Source organism: Hylobates moloch, unplaced genomic scaffold, assembly GCF_009828535.3.
Source record: "Hylobates moloch isolate HMO894 unplaced genomic scaffold, HMol_V3 SCAFFOLD_9, whole genome shotgun sequence".
NCBI lineage: Eukaryota > Metazoa > Chordata > Mammalia > Primates > Hylobatidae > Hylobates > Hylobates moloch.
This window is the reverse complement of record NW_026652284.1, coordinates 124,272,286-124,293,700: the sequence shown is the minus strand read 5'-3', so window position 1 is coordinate 124,293,700 and position 21,415 is coordinate 124,272,286. Positions and strand designations below refer to the sequence as shown.

Here is a 21,415-nt window from a genome sequence, read left to right as displayed (position 1 = left end):
GGGCCAGGAGCTCAAATAGCTGCTGAAACAGAAACTCATTTATTTCCCCGGAAGGAGGCAGAATGGGGTCCTTGGGGAGTCTCTGTCCCAGCCCAGACAGGCAGATCTCACTTCCAGAAGAGCACATTCCAGAAAAGCAGCCAGCAGGGGTAGAGGCCCAGGGACAGCAGTGGGAAGAGCAGGGCACCATAGGTGTGGTGCTCCAGCACACCCTGGGCCAGCGCTGCCAGGAAGAGCTGCCAGCCCTCGGCCAGTGACAGTGGCGCCTCCTGCAGCTCCCGCCACAGGAACAGGCTGCCAAGGAGCGTGGCTGCTGGGCTCGTCAGCACCAGCAGGGCAGCATAGAGGGTCCTGGGTGGAGAAGCAACATCAAGGTAGGCTCCATGGTGGGGGCATGGGCACCAGGGTGGGGGAAAGGGCTATTGAATGAGGGTGTGGTGTGTGATGAGGGCACAGGCATTGGGGGAAGTGGGGCTGATCCATACATACCGGGGCCCATGAGGCTTGGCAAGCGCAGCGGCAGGCACCATGGTGGTGGCCAGCAGGAAGCCCAGGGAGAAGTTGGTGAGGGCGATGCAGCCCAGCTGCAGTGCTAGGTAGATCAGGGCTACCAGCTTCAGTGCCATCCAGCCCCTGTCTGGGACCTGTGTGCTTACCACCCTGCAAGACAAAGGGCTCAGAGGCAACCCACAAGCTGTCTGCATGTCCAGGGGACCTCTACCCCTGCCCCCCACAACCAGCCCAGCCTCTCACCGGTGGGTATTGTGGGGCAGGGCCAGGCCAGCTGCATAAATCGCCAGCAGTGTCAGCACCACAGCCTCAGCCTCTGCCACTGGGAAGTGCTGGGTGGCAACGTGTTGGCCCAGCACTGGCAGGACATAGAGGGCCAGTCCCATGGCCTGCGAGATCAGCAGAGGTGCCACGAGCGAGGCCAGCCCCACACCCTGCAGGGCACACAGGCTCTTGGAGATGGGCCCTGGGGCCAGGGGATCCCCAAAGACCACCACCATCCCACTAGCTGAGGCTAAGTTGCAACACTAAACACCAGTCAAACCCTGGAAGCCCATTCCAACAACAGAAGGGCATGCCATCACCTGTGATGGGGGAAGGGGGACACTGGGGCCAGGGGTCCCCCCGGGCTCCTCAAGGCCCATTCCAGCCTCATGCAGCTGCATCCACAGTTCCAGAGCGTAGCCCAATCAAGGACCCCAACAAGAGGTGTAACGGGATCTGCCCAGAGGGGGACCCAGGGCTCACCCCCGTACCCCACCCCCTCTCAGGATGGAAGACTCTCCCCAGCCTAGAGTTGAGGAGACTGGAGGCTGATCACAAGTAGATGGCAAGGGGCAGAGGATATCTTGAGACCAAGGACCAGGAGCAAGAAGCCGACAGCGGGCATGTAGAGGCCGATGGAGACGAAGCGGGAGAGGCCGGGGAGCAGGTAGAGGAAGAAGGACTGGTGCAGGCGCTCCAGGAGGTGGTTGAGCTTGCGGCACATGCCCTCCAAAGCCCTGTCAGTGTGGGGCAGGTTCACGGCTGGCCAGAGCCACCAGGCCATCCCCCACTCCGCTCCAGCTAGACCCCATCCTGGGCATGGAAAGGGGGGGACCAGAGACTACTTACTTGCCCACTGCCACCAGGTCATACTTGTACTGGCGGAAGCTATTGATGCCACGCAGGGTTAGGGCCTCCACACGGTAGCGCAGGAAGAGGCCGTGGGAGCCGTGGGGGCGGCCGGAGGCCTGCCGCAGAACCATGAGCAGCAGTGTCTGCAGGCCCTGCAGCGGTCCATCCAATGACGTCCAGTCCTGGGGCTGCAGCTTTAGAGGTGCAGGACAGGATGAGACAGCCCCTCCCACAGACCCTGTGCCCTTCAGCCCTCAGGCAGGCAGGCAGCCCCACCTTGCCCTGAAGCGTGCATAACAAGCCCCCTTTCTGGCAGAAGGTCTGGAAGAGATTGAGTAGGTCAAGGTTGGGCAGCTGCCCGTTGAGCCCCTCCACAGCCACATCGAGGCTGGTGACCACATCACTGCTCAGCTCCAGGGCAATGGCCGCCTGAATGGCCCCAGCTCGGCCCTGCAGGGGGGACGACTGCATGCCTGTAGGAGCAAGTGAATGAGCGCTAATGGGGGATCTGATGAGGACAGTGACCCTGAGAGGGGAACCAGGGCAGGCAGGACAAGAGAACCTACCGGTGACATTGACATCGTGGTAGGCTTCAAGCCAAGCCTCAGTGCCCAGAAGGTCATGTTCTGTTATCAGGAAGATGATATCTTTGGCCCAATAAATCTGCCCTGGAGGCCAGAAGCAGGATCAGCAGGGTCTGGGGCACTGACCAAACCCCTCCATGGCCAGCAGCCCTGAGACTCACCCCGGAAGTGGGCAGCCAGTGCCAGCAGCAGCCCCACAGCCTGGCTGTTGGTAGAGTCAGAGCCACAGGGCACGGTGAGCACAAGCGACTCGGTGCTGGCAGCACGCGGGGCCCGCAGGATGCCGTACACGTTGGTGCCTGACACCATCTGTATGCAGTATCGGTGGGAGAAGCCTCAGTGTAACTTTGTGGTAGGGGGCTGAAGGCCCCCCCCGCTTTCCTAGCCCTCCAATGCCCACCAGGAATTTCCCTCCCACTGAGCTTCCTGGCCCCATGACACCCCCCCAAGGTGATACCCAGCCCAGACCCCTCCCTCCAAGGTGCTTTCTGGGCCCAGGCACACCCCACTCCCCCAGTACATAGCGCTCGTGGGTCTCATCTGGGAAGGGCAGTTTCCGGGAGAAACTCTGCGTGTAGACCTCCAGCCCTACTGACCGCATCGTCCGTTCAAGCCAGGCCACTGGCAGAGCCCTGCAGACACGAAGGGAGCCTCTGAGCAGAGCTCCCCGGCCTTAGCCACCACTGCTCGCCCCATACGCCCTGCTCTGCCGCTCACCCCGACTTCTTGCGGTGGGCAGCGAAGTCCCGGGCAAAAGCCCGGGCACGGTCTCCGCCCGCAAACTGCTCCTCCACCATGGTGGAGCCCATGGCGTTCTCCGACATGTAAGTGCGCTGGGTCAGCGGCGGGAAAACCAGCGCCAAGAACCAGGCGATGCCCGCCACGTAGCTCAGCACGCTGTGAGAGAGGACGGAGGGGCACCGGAGCGTCAGCGGGTCCTGAGACGCCGACCCGAGGCCACAACCTCCGCACCCGGGGTCGATCGCGCGGGTCTAAGAGACCTAAACCCGGAGTCCTATATCGGGACGCCGAACCCAAGGGCTAAGCCTGGGCCTGATACCCTCAGTGCTTCCAGAGGGCAGGAGCGGAAGGGCGCGAGCAGCCAGAGGGGCGCGAGCAGCTGGAGCGGCCCCGGCCCTCGATGGGGACCGCGCATGGGGCCGCCGGCAGCGCGAGTCCAGGGCCCTCGGGTCCCCGCCTCCCGGGGCCCTGTCCTCACCACAGCGGCGCGTTGAGGCGCAGAACGAGGCGGGCGAGCGCGCGCCGGCGAACCGGGTCCGACAGGAGGCCCATGGCGGGGCAGGGCGGCGCGGCTACGGGCCCTCTCCCACCTCCGGACCCTCTCCCGCCTCCAACCACCGCCGCGGTGCCCGCAGGCTGCTCCTGTCAGACCCGGGGACCCACGCTCGCCCGCACTTCCGGTCCCAGAGACGCTCGCGAAGGCGCGCATGCCCAGAGCAGAGGGCGCGCCCCTAACACCTTGTACTGCCGGCGCGCAAGCCCAGAGCAGCGGCTCGAGGGTGGGCGGTGCTGGTGAGGCCGGCAGGACGTGAACGGGTTTGGGAGTCCGCTAGGCGCTGCCCCAGGAGAGTCGGACCCGCAGTGCACCGCCCCGGAGGGAGCTAGGTAGCCCTACAGCCGGAGGACAGCAGAGATGCCCGACAGCAGGCCGAGCTGGTCGGGGGCAGCGAGATAGCGCCGGCTGCAAGGCCCGCAGGAGTCAGAGGTGATGAGCCGGGCAGGTGTGTGGGAAGCCGGCGGCGGTCAGAGAATGGATGCCATGCGAGACTGCCAATGACTCAGGACGTCCCAGTGGAGTCACAGAGTGAGCCCAGCACCGAGGTTTTCAGTCAGATGACTGCAGAGAAGATGCTGATGGCACTACTGGCCAAAACGGGCTTCACTGGAGCTGGGGTGTGTGCATTATAAAGTGGAGGAGCATACTGTCACTGTCCAGGCCAGGAGATCCTTGGAATATTAGGGGAGAAGCAGTCCCAGGGTCCAGACTGCAGGAGCTGGTAGTCGGGGCTCAGGCAGGTAGGTCTGTGGGCCAGAGGTGAATGGAGAGTTTGCTCAAGAGGGTGCACTTCGGGAAGGTGAGGTGGGCGGATCCTTTGAGATCAGCCTGGACAACAAAATGAGACCCAGTCTCTACACAAAAAAAATTTCTTTTAAAATTAGCCAGGTGAGTGGGGCATACCTGTAGTCTCAGTTCAGGAGGCTAAAGTGGGAGGATCACTTGAGCCTGGGAGATCCAGACTGCAGTGAGCCATGATCACACCACTGCACTCCAGCCTGAGCAGAGCAAGACCATGTCTCAACAAACAAAATCGTGGTGGGCAGAGAGAAGGGTCAAAGCTGAAGACTCCATGTGAGAACAGGTATTTTTTTTTTTTTTTTTTTTTTGAGACAGAGTCTTGCTCTGTCACCCAGGCTGGAGTGCAGTGGTGCAATCTTGGCTCACTGCGACCTTCAACTCCTGGTTCAAGTGATTCTCCTGCCCCAGCCTCCCTAGTAGCTGGGATCACAGGTGCCTGCCACCACACTAGTTTTTGTATCTTTAGTAGAGATGGGGTTTCACCACGTTGGCCAGGCTGGTCTCGAACTCCTGACCTCAAGTGATCCATGAGAACAGGTAATTTTTGTACTTTTATTTTTTTTTTAGATGGAGTCTTGCTCTGTCACCCAGGCTGGAGTGCAGTGGCACGATCTCGGCTCACTGCAACCTCCGCCTCCCAGTTCAAGAGATTCTCCTGCCTCAGCCTCCTGAGTAGCTCGGATTACAGGCATGTGCCACCACCCCCAGCTAATGTTGTATTTTTAGTAGAGACGGTGTTTCGCCATGTTGGCCAGGCTGGTCTCAAACTCCTGACCTGATGCAATCTGCCTGCCTCAGCCTCCCAAAGCTCTGGGATTACAGGCGTGAGCCACCATGCCTGGCTGTTGTACTGTTAGAGCCCAAGGTAAGCAGTAGGAAAAGCCCAAGGGGCTCCAAGCCATAGTCCAAAGGCTGTGGGACATGGCCCCCACATCTCTAGGGTGGGTACCCAGAGCCGACCGAGTTCTTCCTCAGCCCTTTGCTCAGGACCCCCGATCTGCTGGAATAAGGGTAACAGATTCCTCAGTCTAATGGCCTGGCTCATCTTGCCAGGCCCTGTCTCCTGCTCAGCTGCCTTGAGTCCTTACTGGGACATGCTGCTTTTTCCACCCAGGGCCTCCCCCACAGCAACCCCCTAATCCACTGTTCGCTTCAGGGTTTGAATCAGGCTACACAGAGATAGGCAGTTCATGTGTGGGCGAGGGTCCCTGATCATCCCCAGGAGCCAGCACCAGACCAGGCTCTGCCAGGCTTCACATGGCTCTGAAGTGCTGTTGGGTGATAACGTACAGTGAGGGGTGTGTGGGCAGAGGAGGGTTTTATTCTGGACATGGGTGGCTGGGTGGTCAGTCCCCCAGCAAGATAGAGGCCTCACGCACATGCTGCCGGACCACTCGGTCCAAGAGGGTGTGCACATCTCGAGCAGCCTGGGCAGCAGCCTCCAACACCCGCTCCAGGTGGTCCTCGTGCAGCCGGGCATCCATCTCAAGCAGCGCAATCTGTCCTGAGGCTGGCAGCAGGGCCAGGGCCAGCTGGGGGCCACCAGCTGCTTCCTCCACATGGCTGAGGTCCGCCAGGGCTGTGCCGTCCACGAAGCCAGCTGAGCACGCACACACAAAGTCTCTCATGGGTATCCCAGCATCCAGCACTGCCAGCGTGGCTGCATTCACACAAGCTGCATAGGTCCCACCATCTGCCTGTAGCACCTGCAGGGAACCCAGGGTGTCAGTCTATCAGACTCCCTCCCCAACCCCATCGTACCCTTCCCTCCCTGGATTGACGGCTGCAGCTGGCTCACCTGCACGTAGATATCAATCTGGGAACGTGGGTGCAGCTGTGTGAGGATGGCTGCCTCGAAAGTCTGGCGGAGCTGCAGGCCCATCTCACAGGACTTACGGTCCCCATGTGGCCGTCGCTTGCGTTCACCTGTGCTGAAGGTCGCTGAACTATATTGACAGTTCACTAGGGCCCTGTCCGGCAGGGCTCGAGCCCGGGAGCCCCGGATCTGGAAGAGGACAGACACATGAGCCAGGCCCACTCCTTCCAGCTCACACTCCACTGTCCTCTGTGGGTCTGCCTCTCCCTCCACTTTCAATGCCTCAGCAACGGGCAGCTAAGTTACCTCCAAAACAAAGCCCCCTGTTTTGCACTCTCTGTCTTGCATGTGTCGCCCTCTGGCACCTTTTAATTGGCTTCCTTGTGTCCATCCTTGCCCCATTCCCTACCAACCTAAGTTTACAAACATCAAGGCTGATTGTCTCACCTACACACTCAAATCCTAATTACCTTACAAAGGCTTCACATTACATATGAAATAAGATCCCAAATCATTTCCCTGGTCTACAAAACCCTAAGTCTTCACCTCCCCGGGAACCCTCAACCTGATTTGGAGTTATCCCCTCTTTCCCCACCAGCAGTCTTTCTGCTCTGCATAAGTGCCTTGCTTGTTTTCACCACCGTGGTCTTCGCCCTCCTGGTTCCCTCCGCCTGGAAAGCTGAGCTCCCACACTCATGCGCTAAGCAAACACTCTTTGAATACCTTCGCTGGCCAGGCACAGTTACAGCGCTGGAAACACAGCAATGAAACCAGATAGTTTTATGTAAAGTCCCTGTCTTTAGGAAGCTTATGTTCCAGCGAGGAAACAAAGGGGAAAATGCTCAAGCAAAATAGGCATTTGAGATTGTAGGTGCACAAAAGACAAGGGTTTATTGCAGGGCGAGAAGTACCGCGTGGATAAGGTCGTCTGGGAAGGAGTGACGTCGGAGTAGAGCTGAGAGGAGAGGGAGCGAGTGGGGGAGTGCCTGGCACGTTGAAGAGCCGCAAAGAGGAGGAGGGCGCAGGGACAGAGCCTGATGAGAAAGGCAGGGCCACCGCGCAGCACACTAAGGACTTGCGTTTACTCCGAGTGAGATGCGGTGCTGAGCATCGGCTGTGTAGACTGAGGCGCGCCGGCCGTTGCCCCTCAAGTCCCCGAGCCTGTGCTCAGCCCGGCTGCCCCGCAGCTCCCGCGGCCACACGATTCCCCATCCCGCACGCCCACTCGCCTCGTGCGGGCCGTAGACCACCGCCAGCGCCTTGGTGTTGCCCTGCTCGATGTAGGCCGAGCCGTCAGCCTGCGCGAACACGCCCATCCGCGCCTGGATCTTGCGCAGCTCCCCGGCGCGCCGCCCGTCCACCCGGTAGCCCTGGTCCGACAAGAGCTCCAGCCCCGCCATGCTGCCCGGGCGCCAGCTCCGCTCTCTGCGTACTTCTCTGAGCCGCGGGAGAACTACAGCTCCCGGCGGCTCCGACCTCCCCGAATCTACGGTTTCCGGCGGTCCGCCATCACTTCCGGTTCCGGGGAACTACAGCTTTCCGCGGCCCCAACCTCCCTGGATCTACGGTGTCCGGCGGTCCGCTGTCACTTCCGGTCCCGGGGAACTGGAGTTCACCGCGGCCCCGACCTCTCCGGATCTACGGTTTCCGGCGGTCCGGCTCCACTTCTGTCTCCGGGGAAGCAGCGGCTGGGCCCGCAGCCGTTCCCGGAGCTGTGCCACGGGTGCAAGGAGGTGGGCGCCCGCCGAAGGAGGAATTCCCCAGTCACGCCCTCGTGACCAGTGGTGCCTGCATTCAGCCCTTCCCCGCGCCCCAAGTGTGAAAGTGGAAGGATGAACCCAGTGGGTTGCGACACTGACAGAAGGCATTGAGCGGTCCTAGGAAAGTGACCAGGCTGGTGTCCCAGGATGGTCCACACCTGGCACCTCTCCAGTCTTCTCATGCCCTCCCTTTACACCGAGCTTCCACACTGCAGTCAGGTGGGCCTCCCTTTTCCCTTTAAGGATGCAGATTTCCTCATCCTTTCCAGAGAGGGGTTGTATGTCTGTTTATCTCTTGCCACTTAACCTCAGCGGCTTCAAATAATACCAATCATTCTATTATTATGTCCTGCAATCTGGGGTTGTCTAGGCTCAGCTAGGTAGTTTGCACTTAGGATCTCTCCTACAGTTGCTGCCAGATGGTGGCTGGGGCTGGAGCCATCCTAAAGCTTTCTCCCTCGCATCTTTGGTGGCTGATGCTGGTGGCGGGCCAGGACCTCATCTGCGCCTGTCAGGGAGCACACCTACATGTGCTTCTCCAGGCAACCAGGGCTTCCTTGCAGTATGGCATCTGGGTTCCAAGGGTGGCCTTCCAGGACAACAAGATGGACAACATGTGCATGGTATTTTTAGGACCTAGCCTCAGAAGTCACATAGTGTCCCTCCTGCCAGACTCTGTGGGTCAAGGCAGTCAGACAGATCTGCCCAGGCTTAAGGGATGGGGACAGGGACCCCACCCTTCAGTGGGAGGAGTGTCGGAGTGTCAATATTAGACTGTAGGAAGAGCAGGTGGGCTAGGGAAATGCGGTCTGCTGCAGGGGCCCAAGTTCAGCTGTCACAGCATCCCCTCCAAGGTGGTTATGCTCTCCTGAAAGACTGAGAGGCATGAGAGAGTGAGCAAGCCACAGCCCTGCTGCTGCAGCTGGTCTGAGGCCATGATGGGTCACCATCCTCTGCCACTGGCCACCCCCGATTCCCCACCCTCTGCTCTACAGCCACTCTGCTTACTGTGGAGCAGCCCAGGCCCTTTTCCCCTTGCAGCCTGAGCTCTTACTGTCCCTGTTCTTACTGAGTCATCGTTTTTTTCGTTTGCTTCTTTGTTTTGTTTTGTTTTTTGAGATGGAGTCTTACTCTGTCACCCAGGCTGGAGTGCTGTGGCACAATGTCAGCGCACTGCACCCTCTACCTCCTGGGTTCAAGTGATTCTCCTATCTCAGCCTCCCAAGTAGCTGGGAAGCTGGGATTACAGGCACCTGCCACTATGCCTGGCTAAGGTTTTTTTTTTGGAGACGGAGTCTCACTGTCACCCAAGCTGGAGTGCAGTGGCACAATCTCAGCTCACTGCAACCTCCACCTCCTGGGTTCAAACGATTCTCCTGCCTCAGCCTCCCAGGTAGCTGGGATTACAGGCACGCACCACCATGCCCTGCTAAGTTTTTTTTTGTAGTTTTAGTAGAGATGGGGTTTCACCATGTTGACCAGGCTGGTCTTGAACTCCTGACCTCAGGTGATCCAACTGCCTCGGCCTCCTGCCACCGTGCCTGGCCATTACTGGGTTGTTGTTTCGGCTGTCCACTGACAGTCCTTGCTGCATGAGGGAAGACTAGACGCCCAGGGAGCTCTGTGGACTGCCCACCCCAGTTGTGTAGCATTGACTGTAGCAACTCAGGACAATGAGGGCGATGTTGGTCTTCAGCCTAAGGAGTTCAAAGTGGGCCAGTGATAGCTGCTACTTCAACATCAGTGGAACCTTTGCTGTGTTCCCTGGTGGAACTATTTACCTTCAGGAACTAGGCCTCCACCCTGGCAGCATTCTAGGTTTAGGATTATGGGGCCACTCCTACCTCACACCTTTGGTTCTCTGACCCTCGTACTCCAGCTTTAGGGTACACACATGGGTCGATTCAAATTTTGGAGGCCTAAAGCTTATACAAATTCAGGGGCCATGAGAAGTATCCCCAAGACCCCTCCAGAGTAACCGATTGGCTAGAAGGACTCACTATAGACTTGTCTTCACGGCTAAGATTATTACACAGAGAGGATGTAAGTCTGAATCAGCAAAGAGAAAAGGGGCATGGGATGAATTCCACAGGAAATCAGGCATGAGCTGGCCATGTCCTCTCCTGGTGGACTCTACAGGAAGAAGCTGGAGCTGTGTGTGTGAAATGCTGTCTGCCAGGGAAGCTTCTTAGACACTCAGCGCCCTGGGGTTTTATGGAGGGCTGGTCACATACACAGTCTGTGCCAAGCATGTGCCCAAATTCCAGACCCCTAGAAGCAACACAGGTGTTCAGCATGAGCCATGTTTGTACAAACAGTCTAGGCACAGTAAGACACGCTTACCAGAGAGTGGGGGAACCATCCCAAAACCCAAGTTCCCAGACACCCACTCTTCAAACTTGCCTGTGAAGAAGAGCTTCTCAGGCCTGCCGTTAACTCTTCTAGCGGTCTCCTTTTGAAACATAAGACAAAATTTATATCCAAAACTAAGTGACCAGTGAGAAAAGAAGTCCCAACACATAACAAACATTTTAAAAGTTGACAAATACTACAAACATCACAAAATGCAGAGAACCTGCCTGACATATTTGACTCCAACAGGTTTCCCCCACATTTCTTTGATGCATTCTCTGATGCTCTCTTAAGATGACAACACTTTTTGTAACGTAACCTTCTATATGTAGAAAGAAGATGGCAGACGCGGTGGCTCGCGCCTGTAATCCCAGCACTTGTGGGAGGCAGAGGCAGGCGGATCACTTGAGCCTAGGAGTTCAAGATCAGCTTGGACAACATGGCAAAACCCCGTCTCTACAAAAAATGCAAAAAATCAGCTGGACATGGTCGTGCATACCTGTGGTCCCAGCTACTTGGGAGGCTGAGGTGGGAGGCTCACTTGAGCCCGGGAGGTCAAGGCTGCAGTGAGCTATGTTGCCACCACTGCACTCCAGCCTGGGCAACAGAATGACACCCTGTCAGAACAAAAAACAAATAAACAAAAACCAAGAAAGAAAATGATTTAGTTTCTCCTCTCACATGTTTGATCAAAATTTAATTTTATTAAGTTGCTTTCAGGTAAAAGCTCCTTTGGGTAATATGTACATTTTTAGAATTGTCATTAAATTTGAGGAAACCGCTTATCAAATTTCTTCCACATATGAGCCATAACAGTTCAGGGCTTGGCTGGGTGAGGTTGCTTATGCCTGTAATCCCAACACTTTGGGGAGCTGAGGCAGGAGGATTGCTTGAGGCCAGGTGTCCGAGACCAGCCTGAGCAACATAGTGATACGCTCTCTCTACAAAAAAAATTTAAAAATTAGCTAGGCATGGTGGCACACACCTGTAGTTCCAGCTACTTGAGAGACTGAGATGGGAGGTTGGCCTGAGCCAAGGGAGTTTGAGGCTGCTGTGAGCTATGATAGCGCCACTGTACTCCCGCCCGTACCACAGAGTGAGGCTGTCTCAAAAAACAAACAAAAAAACCCAGAACCAGCCCTCCGCAAAAAAAAATGAATTTGAGTTTGGGTTTTCTTGTTTGTGACTAATCTTAGATCCTCTTTGAGTTGACACTTGGCCAATTTCGTCAGCTTGTTGTGTCATGACATGCAGCCAAGGGAGGTGGGTGTTTCTGGAAGCCATTTCTACACCAGAATGACTAGCGATAGCATAACTGTATCAGGAAGTGACTGTTCCCGCTAAGCCCAAGCAAAACGTAGCCTCAACTCAACCTCCCAGGAGCTGGACCCTACAACACCCCCTCCAGCTCTATGCAGCAGGGGAGGGGGTAACTGATGGGGGTAACTGATGGCAGGTGGCGGGGGGAAGAGACAGTTTTAGCTGGTTGTGGTTAAAATATTTCACTTTTGCAAATTTTACGAAATATATGACTCTGTAAATACTTTGCTCGGGCCCAAGCCGGGAAGGGGCTGTGGGACTGAGGATCCTGGAACTGATCCCCGAGATTCCTGGTGAGCCTGTTTCTCGAGCCCCAACTCCTTACAGCAGCACAGGCGCATCCCAGCAGAAGTGCCCCACCCTGGAAGGGGCTGACATCCAGCTGGCAGCGGGGCAGGGCCTTCGGCAGGCTTTGCCACTATTCCGTTGGGCTGACAAGGGTTTGGGAGACAGTGAGTCCCAAGAACATGAGCTCATTGCCACACAGTAGGCTCTAAGGTGGGTTGTTAGGATTTTTTTTTTTTTTTGAGACCGAGTCTCGCTCTGTTGCCCAGGCGAGAGTGCAATGGCACGATCTTGGCTCACTGCAACCTCCGCCTCCCGTGTTCAAGCGATTTTTATGTCTCAGCCTCCTGAGTAGCTGGGATTACAGGCGTGTGCCACTATGTCTGGCTAATTTTTGTATTTTTAGTAGAGATGGGGTTTCACCATGTTGGCCAGGCTGGCCTCGAACTCCTGACCTAGTGATCTGCCTCCCGTGGCCTCCCAAAGTGGTGGGATTACAGGCGTGAGCCACCGCACCCGGCCGGTCGTTAGTATTTAGCATGGTCCAGTGGGAGGGAAGACATTCCGAAAGCTTGGGATAGAGGTGCTGCTGGGGGAGCCGTAGGCAGGAGGAGCAAAGTTGCGTTCAGAGTAGGTGTTGGTTCTGGGAAGAACAAATCGCTGCTCCTCCAGGTGGGAGGGGCCTGAGGTCTTTGTTGTTGTTGTTGGTTTTTGAGACGGGGTCTCATTCTGTTGCCCGGGCTGGAGTGCAGTGGCGCGATCTCGACTCACTGCAACCTTCGCCTTCTGGGTTCAAGTGATTCTCCTGCCTCAGCTTCCCAAGTAGCTGGGATTACAGGCACCTGCCACCACGCCTGGCTAATTTTTGTATTTGTATTTTTAGTAGAGATGGGGTTTCACCATGTAGGCCAAGCTGGTCTCCTGACCTCAGGTGATCCGCCCGCCTCGGCCTCCCAAAGTGCTGGGATGACAGGCGTGAGCCACCATGCCGGCCACACTTGAGGTCTTTGGTTTCTGCTGCTGTGGGTTGGACGTTCAGCAGTCAGTAGGACCATACAGAGCCACTATCCCTGCCACCATGGCCACTCTGTTCATGGGCCTTTGCATAAGCTAAGCTTTGACATCTTTGCCTGCAAAGCCCAGAGTCTGGGTCCCTCCAAAGGCAGTTACTGTTGCCTGCTCTTCATCCTGTGTGACAGTCACACCATCCTGAAGTCAACATATCAAAGGGACACCTGCACCCCCTTGTTTATTGCAGCACCATTCACAGTAGGCAAGATACGGATTCATCCTATGTGTCCATCAGTGGATGAATGAGTAAAGAAAATGTGGTGTGTATACACACTAGAATACCCTTCAGCCACAAAAAGAATGAAATCCTGTCATTTGCAGCACCCTGGAGGTTATAATGTTAAGTGAAATAAGCCAGGCACAGAAAGACACACAGGGAATGTTCTCACTCACATGTGGGAGCTAAAACAGTTGATCTTGCGGAGGTAGACAATAGAACGATGGTCCCCAGAGACTGGGAGTGGTGCGTGTGTGTGTTGCAGGGCGATGGTGAAGAGAGTTTGGTTAATGGGTAGGTAAACATACAGGTAGATAGAAGGTAAAAATTGTAGGTCGGGCACGGTGGCTCACGCCTGTAATCCAAGCACTTTGGGAGGCTGAGATGGGCAGATCATTTGAGGTCAGGCATTCAAGACCAGCCTGGCCACCATGGTGAAATCCCATCTCTACTAAAAATATAAAAATTAGCCTGGTGTGGTGGTATGTGCCTGTAATCCCAGCTACTTGGGAGGCTGAGGCAGAAGAATCGCTGGAACCCGGGAGGTGGAGGTTGCAGTGAGCTGGGATTGTGCCACTGCACTCCAGCCTGGGCGACAGAGCAAGACTCCATCTCAAAAAAAAAAAAGAAAAAGAAGGTATAAGTTCTAAAGTCCAATAGCAGAATAGGGTGACTATAGTTAACAACAAGGCATTGTACATTTAAAAATAGCTTGAGGCGAGGACTTGAAATGTTCCCGACACACGGAAATGACACATACCCAGGTGACGGATGGTCCTAAATACCGTAAGACGTGATCTTTGCACTTTCTGTGCATGTAACAAAGTATCACCTGCACCCCATAAATATGTACAAATTTATTTTATTTTTTAATTTTTTTTGAGACAACATCTCACTCTGTCACGCAGGCTGGAGTGCAGTGGCACGATCTTGGCTCTCTGCAGCCTCGACCTTCTGGGCTCAAGCGATCCTCCCACCTCAGCCTCCCCGGTAGCTGAGACTACAGGTGCACGCCACCACCCCCAGGTAATTTCTGTGTGTTTTTTTGCAGAGATGGGAGCTCGCTATGTTGCCCAGGCTGGCCCTGGACTCCTAGGCTCAAGTGGTCCTCCCGCCTTGGCCTCCTAAAGTGCTGGGATCACAGGCATAAGCCACTGCACCTGACCAATATGTACAGTATGTATGTATCAATACAAAATATAAAGAGTCACACTATCCTCTTTCTTTGCATGTCTCATCATTTTTGTAGAAAACTAGACACTTTAGGCTGAGTGAAGTGGCTCACGTCTGTAATCCCAGCGTTTTAGGAGGCCGAGGCGGGAGGTCAGGAGTTCAAGATCAGCCTGGTCAACATGGTGAAACCCTGTCTCTACTAAAAATACAAAAAATTAGCCACGTGTGGTGGCGTGCACCTGTAATCCCAGGCGCATGCCTGCAATCCCAGCTACTTGGGAGGCTGAGGCGGGAGAAGCACTGGAACCCAGGAGGTGGAGGTTGCAGTGAGCAGAGATCGCGCCACTGCACTCCAGCCTGGGAGACACAGCGAGACTCCATCTCAAAAAAAAAAAGAAAGAAAGAAAACTGGACACTTTAGAGCGTATATCACATCAACTTTGGGTTAGGATTGGCCGATGGCCCTTGTGATTTTGCTGCTGTTTTTTCGTGTTGTTTATTGGCTTGCCTGGGCCAATTCCATGTGTCTGTTTGCCCCACAGTGTGTAGCTTCTAATGTCTCTGCTCAGCTCCTCCCTCCTTATTTTTAAAAACTTCTGGCTTCCTAGAAATCACGCCTGGGTCAGCCTAGTTTAGCGCTTGCCACCAATTGGTCAAAGGTTGTGTTTAACCTCCCCAAGCCAACGAGGCTACTGTAGGTCTCTCAATTTCTCTGAAAAAAAAAAAAAAAAAAAAAAATTTTTTTTTTTCGAGACGGAGTTTTGCTGTTGTTGCCCAGGCTGGAGTGCAATGGTGTGACCTCGGCTCACTGCAACTTCTGCCTCCCGGGTTCAAGGGATTCTCCTGCCTCAGCCTCCTGAATAGCTGGGATTGCAGGCGTGTGCCACCATGCCCGGCTAATGTTTTGTATTTTTAATAGAGATGGGGTGTCATCATTTTGGTCAGGCTGGTCTTGAACTCCTGACCTCAGGTGATCCACCTGCCTCAGCCTCCCAAAGTGCTGAGATTACAGGCATGAGCCACCACGCCCAGCCCCAGTTTGTTTGTTTGTTTGTTTGTTTTGAGATGCAGTCTTGCTCTGTTGCCCAGGCTGGAGTGCAGTGGTGTGATCTCGGCTCACTGCAACCTCCACCTCCCAGGTTCCAGTGATTCTCCCGCCTCAGCCTCCCAAGTATCTGGGATTACAGGCACCCGCCACCACACCCAGCTCAATTCTGTATTTTTAGTAGAGACGGGGTTTCTCCATGTTGACCAGGCTGGTCTTGAACTCCTGACCTTGTGATCCACCCACCTCAGCCTCTCAAAGTGCTGAGATTACAGGCGTGAGCCACCACCCCCAACCTTCTCCCAATTTCCTTCTGTGTCCTGACCAAAAATCAGAGGGCCTTGACCATTTTGTGACTCATCAGCCTCAGGTTTTTTCCAGCAGGTTTGAACCCGCACTGGGACCTTGAACTTTCCCAGGCACTAATAAAGTTATCTGGGTTTACTAGAAAGAAACTGGCCCGGCCCTGAGCCAAATGCCTTAAACCCACACATAAACTCTGTTCCCCAGCCCCCTTGCTTTGGGCACACCCAGGCAGAACAGCCCTTTTCTCTTGCTGTTTCAAGGACTGCTGCAGCTCTCTGTCCCTGAGTTCCCCTAATTAATGCTCTGGACTAGTCACCCTGGCGTTGAGTGCTTCTTTCTTTGGAATCCCAATAGGCTCAATCTTGTGACAGTTTGGGGCACTCCCTTGGGGGAACCCCCATGCTGCTGGGGTTGGGTGGGATGAAGCAGCTCCATCCTTTGCTGATGGATGTGTGTGTGGTTGGAAAGCTTTCCAATCTGCTCCGCATTCAGCAAGCGTGATGGGCTAAATAACGACCCCAAAGATACTCAGGCCCGAATCACTGAAGCCTATGAATGTACCTCATTTGGCAAAAAAGACTTTGCAGATGTGATGCAGTTAAGGAGCCTGAGGTGGGGAGGTGATCCTGGGTGACCCAGTGGGCCCTGAATGTCATTCCAAGCATCCTTTAGGAGGGAAATGGAGGGAGATTGGACTACAGGAGAAGAGAAGGCTGTGGGACCACCTGGGTAGAGATCAGAGTGATGAGGCTGCAAGCCAAGCAGTGCCGGCACACACCAGGAGCCGGAAGAGGCAGGGCACCTGCTTTCCTCTGGAACCTCCAGAAGGAACCATCCCTGTGAAAGCCTTGATTTTAGCCCCATAAGAATCATCTTGGACTTTTGGTCTCCAGGACTGTAAGATAATAAGTTTCTGTTGTTTTAAACCTGCAAGTTTGTGGTGATTTGTGAGGGCAGCAATAGACAGCCAGCACGCCCAGCCACTCAGCCTGGGTGCAGCCTGGCACCGGTGCAGAGGCTTCTGGACGCCCAGGGGTGGATGCAGTATCTGCAGTGTCCTTTCTTTGTCGTCTCTGTCCCTGGTTTTCAGCTACACTCCAGGCTGGCCTGCCATTTCATTTGCTGCTATCAGTTTCACACAGCTGTCCGCTTTTTCCTAATTGCTCTCCACTGAGCTTCCCACAGCCCGCCACGCACCTTAGGCATGACTTTCCCACACTGTGCTTCCTAAGGAAGGCGGCCCCATGCAGCCGCCAGCCCTGCCACCGCCTCTCACTGGGGCAGCATCTGTGGACCTGGGTGTGGGCGTGGTGGCCTGCTTCTCCCAGAGTGAGACCCCTGTGCTGCGGCAGGTGTTGGGGGACGGGAGGCCTTGTCTTCTCTGCGTGTCCCTCCCTGTGTGGTGCCTCTGCCTTGCAGCCAGGAGCTGGGAGGAAGGAACTCGTGTTCTCAGCTGTACCTCCTGGAGTAGAGCTTTTATGGCAGAGCCAGGGACCAGGGGGAGCAGGCTGAGCTCAAGCACCACAGATTCCCCCTGTTCTGACCAAGACTTAGTAGATCTTCTTGAATAAATGCTTCTTGCTTTGCTGTATGCCCCTTGGTCAATTTCCAAAGTGAGAGTGCCGCACAGCCTGCTGGGCGTCCTGCCCTGTGTGGGGTCTCAGGTGGAGGCCCGGAGAACACAGAGCACCACTTCCCCACACTCTTCCCGCACAGGCCAGTCAGATTCCCAAGCATGAGAACTGGACTTGCCTCCCAAGGGCCAGGGCAGCGTGTTCATCTAAAGTGGCAGCCATGGTGGTGGTGTCAGCTGAAGAATGGCAAGGTTCATACATTTGGAAAGGAGAGCTTTATTTCTCATAAAGGGTTGCAGTCTCCAGGGTGGCCATTCTGACAGGCAGGGAAGCGTAGCCTCCAGTCAGAAGTCAAAAACAGACACTTCATGGGAGGGGCAAGGGGAACGGGAATTTATGCTGAAGGGAGTGGCCAAATGTACATATTCAATGAGCTGCAAGAGGAGTCATGAATATTTATGAAAGCGGAGCACACAAACGCACAATTGAGCTTCACACCTCCCCATGGGACTCATGTTAAAAAAATGGTGGCATTATTGTGATCGGAGGGTGGGGTTTTCAGGCTTCCAGCATCAAATGGTGCAGCAGAGGACATGAAACCCCTCTCTGTGCTTCCTCCATAGCCATAGAGCCACTCTGTGGCCAGTGGTCTCTATCAGGAAGGAATGCAGGCCGGCAGGTTGTTTCGGCAGGTTGAACCTCCGCCTCCCAGGTTCAAGCGACTCTCTGGCCTCAGTCTCCCAAGTAGCTGGGATTACAGGCATCTGCCACCATGCCTGGCTAATTTATGTATTTAGTAGAGATGGGGTTTCACCATGTTAGTCAGGCTGGTCTCGAACTCCTGACCTCAGGTGATCCATCCGCCTCAGCCTCCCAAAGTGCTGGGATGACAGGCGTGCGCCACTGTGCCCGGCCAGCACATTTTCTATCTTTGTTCATCTTGAACTGTTTTTATTTCACCTTCATTTTCAAAAGTGGTTTTCCTAAATACCGGATTCTTGCTTGACAGTGTTTTTCTGACTTTGAGTATGCCATCCTATTGTCTTCCGGTCTCCACTGCTGCTTCTGAGGAGTCAGGTGTTCATCTTATTTGGGGTTCTCTTATATGTGATGAGTCATTTTTTTATCTCGTTACTTTCAAAGCTCTCTCTTTGTCTTTGCTTTCCAGTATTTTTACCATGGTATGTCAGCTCCTGGAAGCTGCCCACACTCCTTGCTATGAGACTCCTCCAGCAGTGGAGACTCTCCCCTGTGTGGAATCTCTTTCATGCTTTGAGTTTTTTCCACTGGAAAGAGACCCATCCTTTGAAATGATCATGTGATTAGGTTAGGCTCACCCAAGACCATCTCCTTTATCCCCCAGCAGTGTCAAACAACATAACCTAATCGTGGGAGTAAAGTCCGTCTTATTGACAGTCCTGAGGATTATGCACGGCATGTACAGCAGGAAATCCTGGAAGCCTTCTGAGAATTCTGCCTATCATGCTCTACCCTCTGGCTTTGATTGTGTGAGTTGAAAGTTGACTGACTGAGCCTCTCATTCTTTTTTTTTATTTTTTTATTTGAGACAGAGTCTCACTCTTGTTGCCCAGGCTGGTGTGCAATGGCGTGATCTCAGCTCACTACAATCTCCACCTCCCAGGTTCAAGCGCTTCTTCTGCCTCAGCCTCCCGAGTAGCTGGGATTACAGGCATGCACCACCACGCCTGGCTAATTTTGTATTTTTAATAGAGACAGGGTTTCTCCATGTTGGTCCAGCTGGTCTCAAACTCCCTACCTCAGGTGATCCGCCTGCCTGGGCTTCCCAAAGTGCTGGGATTACAGGCATGAGCCACCTCGCCTGGCCGAGCCTCTCATTCTTTTGGGGTAAAATCTCTCCAGCTATCAGAAATACTCTACTCCAGGCCGGGCTTGGTGGCTCACACTTGTAATCCCAGCACTTTGGGAGGCCAAGGTGGGTGGATCACCTGAGGTCACGAGTTTGAAAATAGCCTGGCCAACAGGGTGAAACCCTGGCTCTACTAAAAATACAAAAAAATTAGCCAGGCGTGGTGGCACACACCTGTAGTCCTAGCTACTTGGGAGGCTGAGGCAGGAGAATTGCTTGAACCTGGGAGCTGGAGGTTGTGGTGAGCTGAGATGGTGCCACTGCACTCCAGCATGGGCGACACAGTGAGACTTTGTCTCAAAAAAAAAAAAAAAAAAAAAGAAAAACTCTACTTTGGCCAGGTGTGGTGGCTCACGCCTGTAATCCCAGCATTTTGGGAGGCCAAGGCGGGCGGATCACGAGGTCAGGAGATAGAGACCATCCTGGCCAACACAGTGAAACCCCGTCTCTACTAAAAAATACAAAAAAAATTAGCCGGGCGTGGTGGCGGGCACCTGTAGTCCCAGCTACTCGGGAGGCTGAGGCAGGAGAATGGCGTGAATCCGGGAGGCAGAGCTTGCAGTGAGCCGAGATCACGCCACTGAACTCCAGCCTGGGGGACAGAGCAAGAATCCATCTCAAAAAACAAAACAAAACATAGTGAGACCCTGTTTCTACCAAAACAAACAAACAAACAAAAAAGCTAGCCAGGCATGGTGGTGCATGCATCTGTGGTCCCGGCTACGTGGGAGGCTGAGGTAGGAGGATCCCTTGAGCCTGGGAGGTCAAGGCTTCGATGAGCTATGATTGCAACACTGCACTCCAGCCTCGGTGACAGAGTGAGACCCCATCTCAAAAAAAGAAAAAAAAAAGTAAATAAAATAAAAAAAGAAAAGTAGTCCATTTTTTTTCCTAATTATAGGAATTATTTTGTTTTAGTTGAGACAAAGTCTTGTTCTGTTGCCCAGGCTGGAGTGTAGTGATGCGATCTCAGCTCACTGCAACCTCTGCCTCCCGGGTTCAACCGATTCTCCAGCCTCAGCCTCCTGAGTAGCTGGGATTACAGGTGCATGCCATCACGCCCAGCTAATTTTTGGATTTTTTTTGGTAGAGATGGGGTTTCACCATGTTGGCCAGGTTGGTCTCGAACTCCTGACCTCAGGTGATCTGCCTGGCTCAACCTCCCAAAGTGCTGGGATTACAGGCGTGAGCCCCTGCGCCCGGCCGAGAATTACTTAAATTGTCACGATTTCTGTTGGGATTCAGTACAGTTGCCCCCAGTCTCCTGGAGCACTAGTCTCAGGGGCGCTGCCCCTACTCGCACAGGTGAGGGGCCCTGCGATGGCTCCACTCGAGTAGCCAGGGAAGGGAGTATGAGAATCCCAGGACAGGCTACAAATCAGCAAGTGGAAACTAGGCCCATCAAACAAGCAAAAGAGAAAAATGATGTAAAATACATAATAATCATAATGTAAGAAAAAGCCAGAAAACCAAAGTAACTGTGCAGAAGTGTCTCTTCGAAGACAGATTGGATAGAAGAAGAAAGTCCTTTATGTGATCTAAAATGCAAGCCACTGTCACTGTTGAGGGTGGCTCTCCTGTCCCTGGGGAGGTGTGTCTTTAGGTCCTGGTCCTCAGCCTCTGGTGGGCCGCCTGCCCCATCCCCTTCCTTGAGGTTATGGCCCAGATGTGATGCCTCTTCCAGGGCACCTATCTGCTCGCTGTGCCCTCCATGTGACAATGCCAAGACCCTGTCCCCCCAGAACAGGCCCAGTCTCCCTTGTGGTGGCTCCAGCACTGCCTGGTGCATCCCTTTGCCTGCAGCCCCCTCCCGTTTTCTCCTAGTGTGCTCTCGGCTGGCTCTGCTCCTGTAACCAGCCTGCCCTGGTTGCTGCTGTCCAGCTCCTGCTGTTCTGGGCCCCATGCTGCAGGGCAGCCACGCACCCACCCTTCCTGATCCCTTCAGAAGCTGTGCCAACCGTGACTGCTGAGATACCACGCCTGGTTGGCCAGGCCTGGAGGCTGTGGCTGGTGGCCAGTGGGCAGTCAGATGGGTGGGTGCGGAGGCCTGAATCTCATATCCCTTCCCCCACAACACACCTGGGCTTGGCTGGGTCAAAGAAGCTTCCATCTTCTAGGAGGAGGATTCCTGGAGGGAGCCAGAGACCTGGGACAGTTCTGGGCACCCACTGGTCATTTGGCCCGTAGGGGGCCGGAGGTCAGAGGTCAGGCCAACCCTGCCAAGGGGGTAGTTGGACCTGCTGGGTCCTGACCCTGAAGGCCCGGAATGCGGCTGAAGTATGGGGGCAGGGGCAGCTGCT

General features: G+C 54.7%; 2 protein-coding genes across 4 annotated transcripts; both read right to left on the bottom strand.

Annotated features, from left to right (window-relative positions):
- GPAA1 (glycosylphosphatidylinositol anchor attachment 1) lies at positions 1-3,622 on the bottom strand. 2 transcript variants are annotated; one of them, XM_032760742.2, is made up of 12 exons: positions 3,430-3,622; positions 2,928-3,107; positions 2,731-2,842; positions 2,372-2,519; positions 2,193-2,294; positions 1,903-2,099; positions 1,624-1,820; positions 1,358-1,511; positions 1,095-1,190; positions 754-944; positions 490-675; positions 1-351 (listed from the first exon to the last, which is right to left on the bottom strand). In XM_032760742.2, exons 1-12 carry the CDS (start codon positions 3,501-3,503, stop codon positions 108-110), a joined length of 1,881 nt encoding a protein of 626 aa, XP_032616633.1. In that variant the 5' UTR covers positions 3,504-3,622; the 3' UTR covers positions 1-107. The 2 variants fall into 2 exon arrangements, with proteins under 2 accessions (XP_032616633.1, XP_032616635.1); XM_032760744.2 differs by having other exon boundaries at positions 490-660; positions 3,430-3,621.
- Positions 3,623-4,109: 487 nt separating this feature from the next.
- EXOSC4 (exosome component 4) lies at positions 4,110-7,682 on the bottom strand. 2 transcript variants are annotated; one of them, XM_058444637.1, is made up of 4 exons: positions 7,354-7,682; positions 6,107-6,313; positions 5,688-6,014; positions 4,110-4,253 (listed from the first exon to the last, which is right to left on the bottom strand). In XM_058444637.1, exons 1-4 carry the CDS (start codon positions 7,522-7,524, stop codon positions 4,188-4,190), a joined length of 771 nt encoding a protein of 256 aa, XP_058300620.1. In that variant the 5' UTR covers positions 7,525-7,682; the 3' UTR covers positions 4,110-4,187. The 2 variants fall into 2 exon arrangements, with proteins under 2 accessions (XP_058300620.1, XP_032616632.1); XM_032760741.2 differs by lacking the exon at positions 4,110-4,253 and having other exon boundaries at positions 5,610-6,014.
- Between the last annotated feature and the right edge of the window lie 13,733 nt (positions 7,683-21,415).

Coding starts and splice junctions, on each gene's coding strand:
- EXOSC4 (XM_058444637.1), bottom strand. CDS start 7,524: ATGGCGGGGCTGGAGCTCTTGTCGGACCAGGGCTACCGGGTGGACGGG. Junction 6,314..7,353: donor TGGTCTACGGCCCGCACGAG/GCGAGTGGGCGT, acceptor GTCCTCTTCCAG/ATCCGGGGCTCCCGGGCTCG. Junction 4,254..5,687: donor ACCGAGTGGTCCGGCAGCAT/GTGCGTGAGGCC, acceptor TCTGGCCCACAG/ACCTACCTGCCTGAGCCCCG.
- GPAA1 (XM_032760742.2), bottom strand. CDS start 3,503: ATGGGCCTCCTGTCGGACCCGGTTCGCCGGCGCGCGCTCGCCCGCCTC. Junction 1,821..1,902: donor TATGCACGCTTCAGGGCAAG/GTGGGGCTGCCT, acceptor GCACCTCTAAAG/CTGCAGCCCCAGGACTGGAC. Junction 1,512..1,623: donor GACCTGGTGGCAGTGGGCAA/GTAAGTAGTCTC, acceptor CCACACTGACAG/GGCTTTGGAGGGCATGTGCC.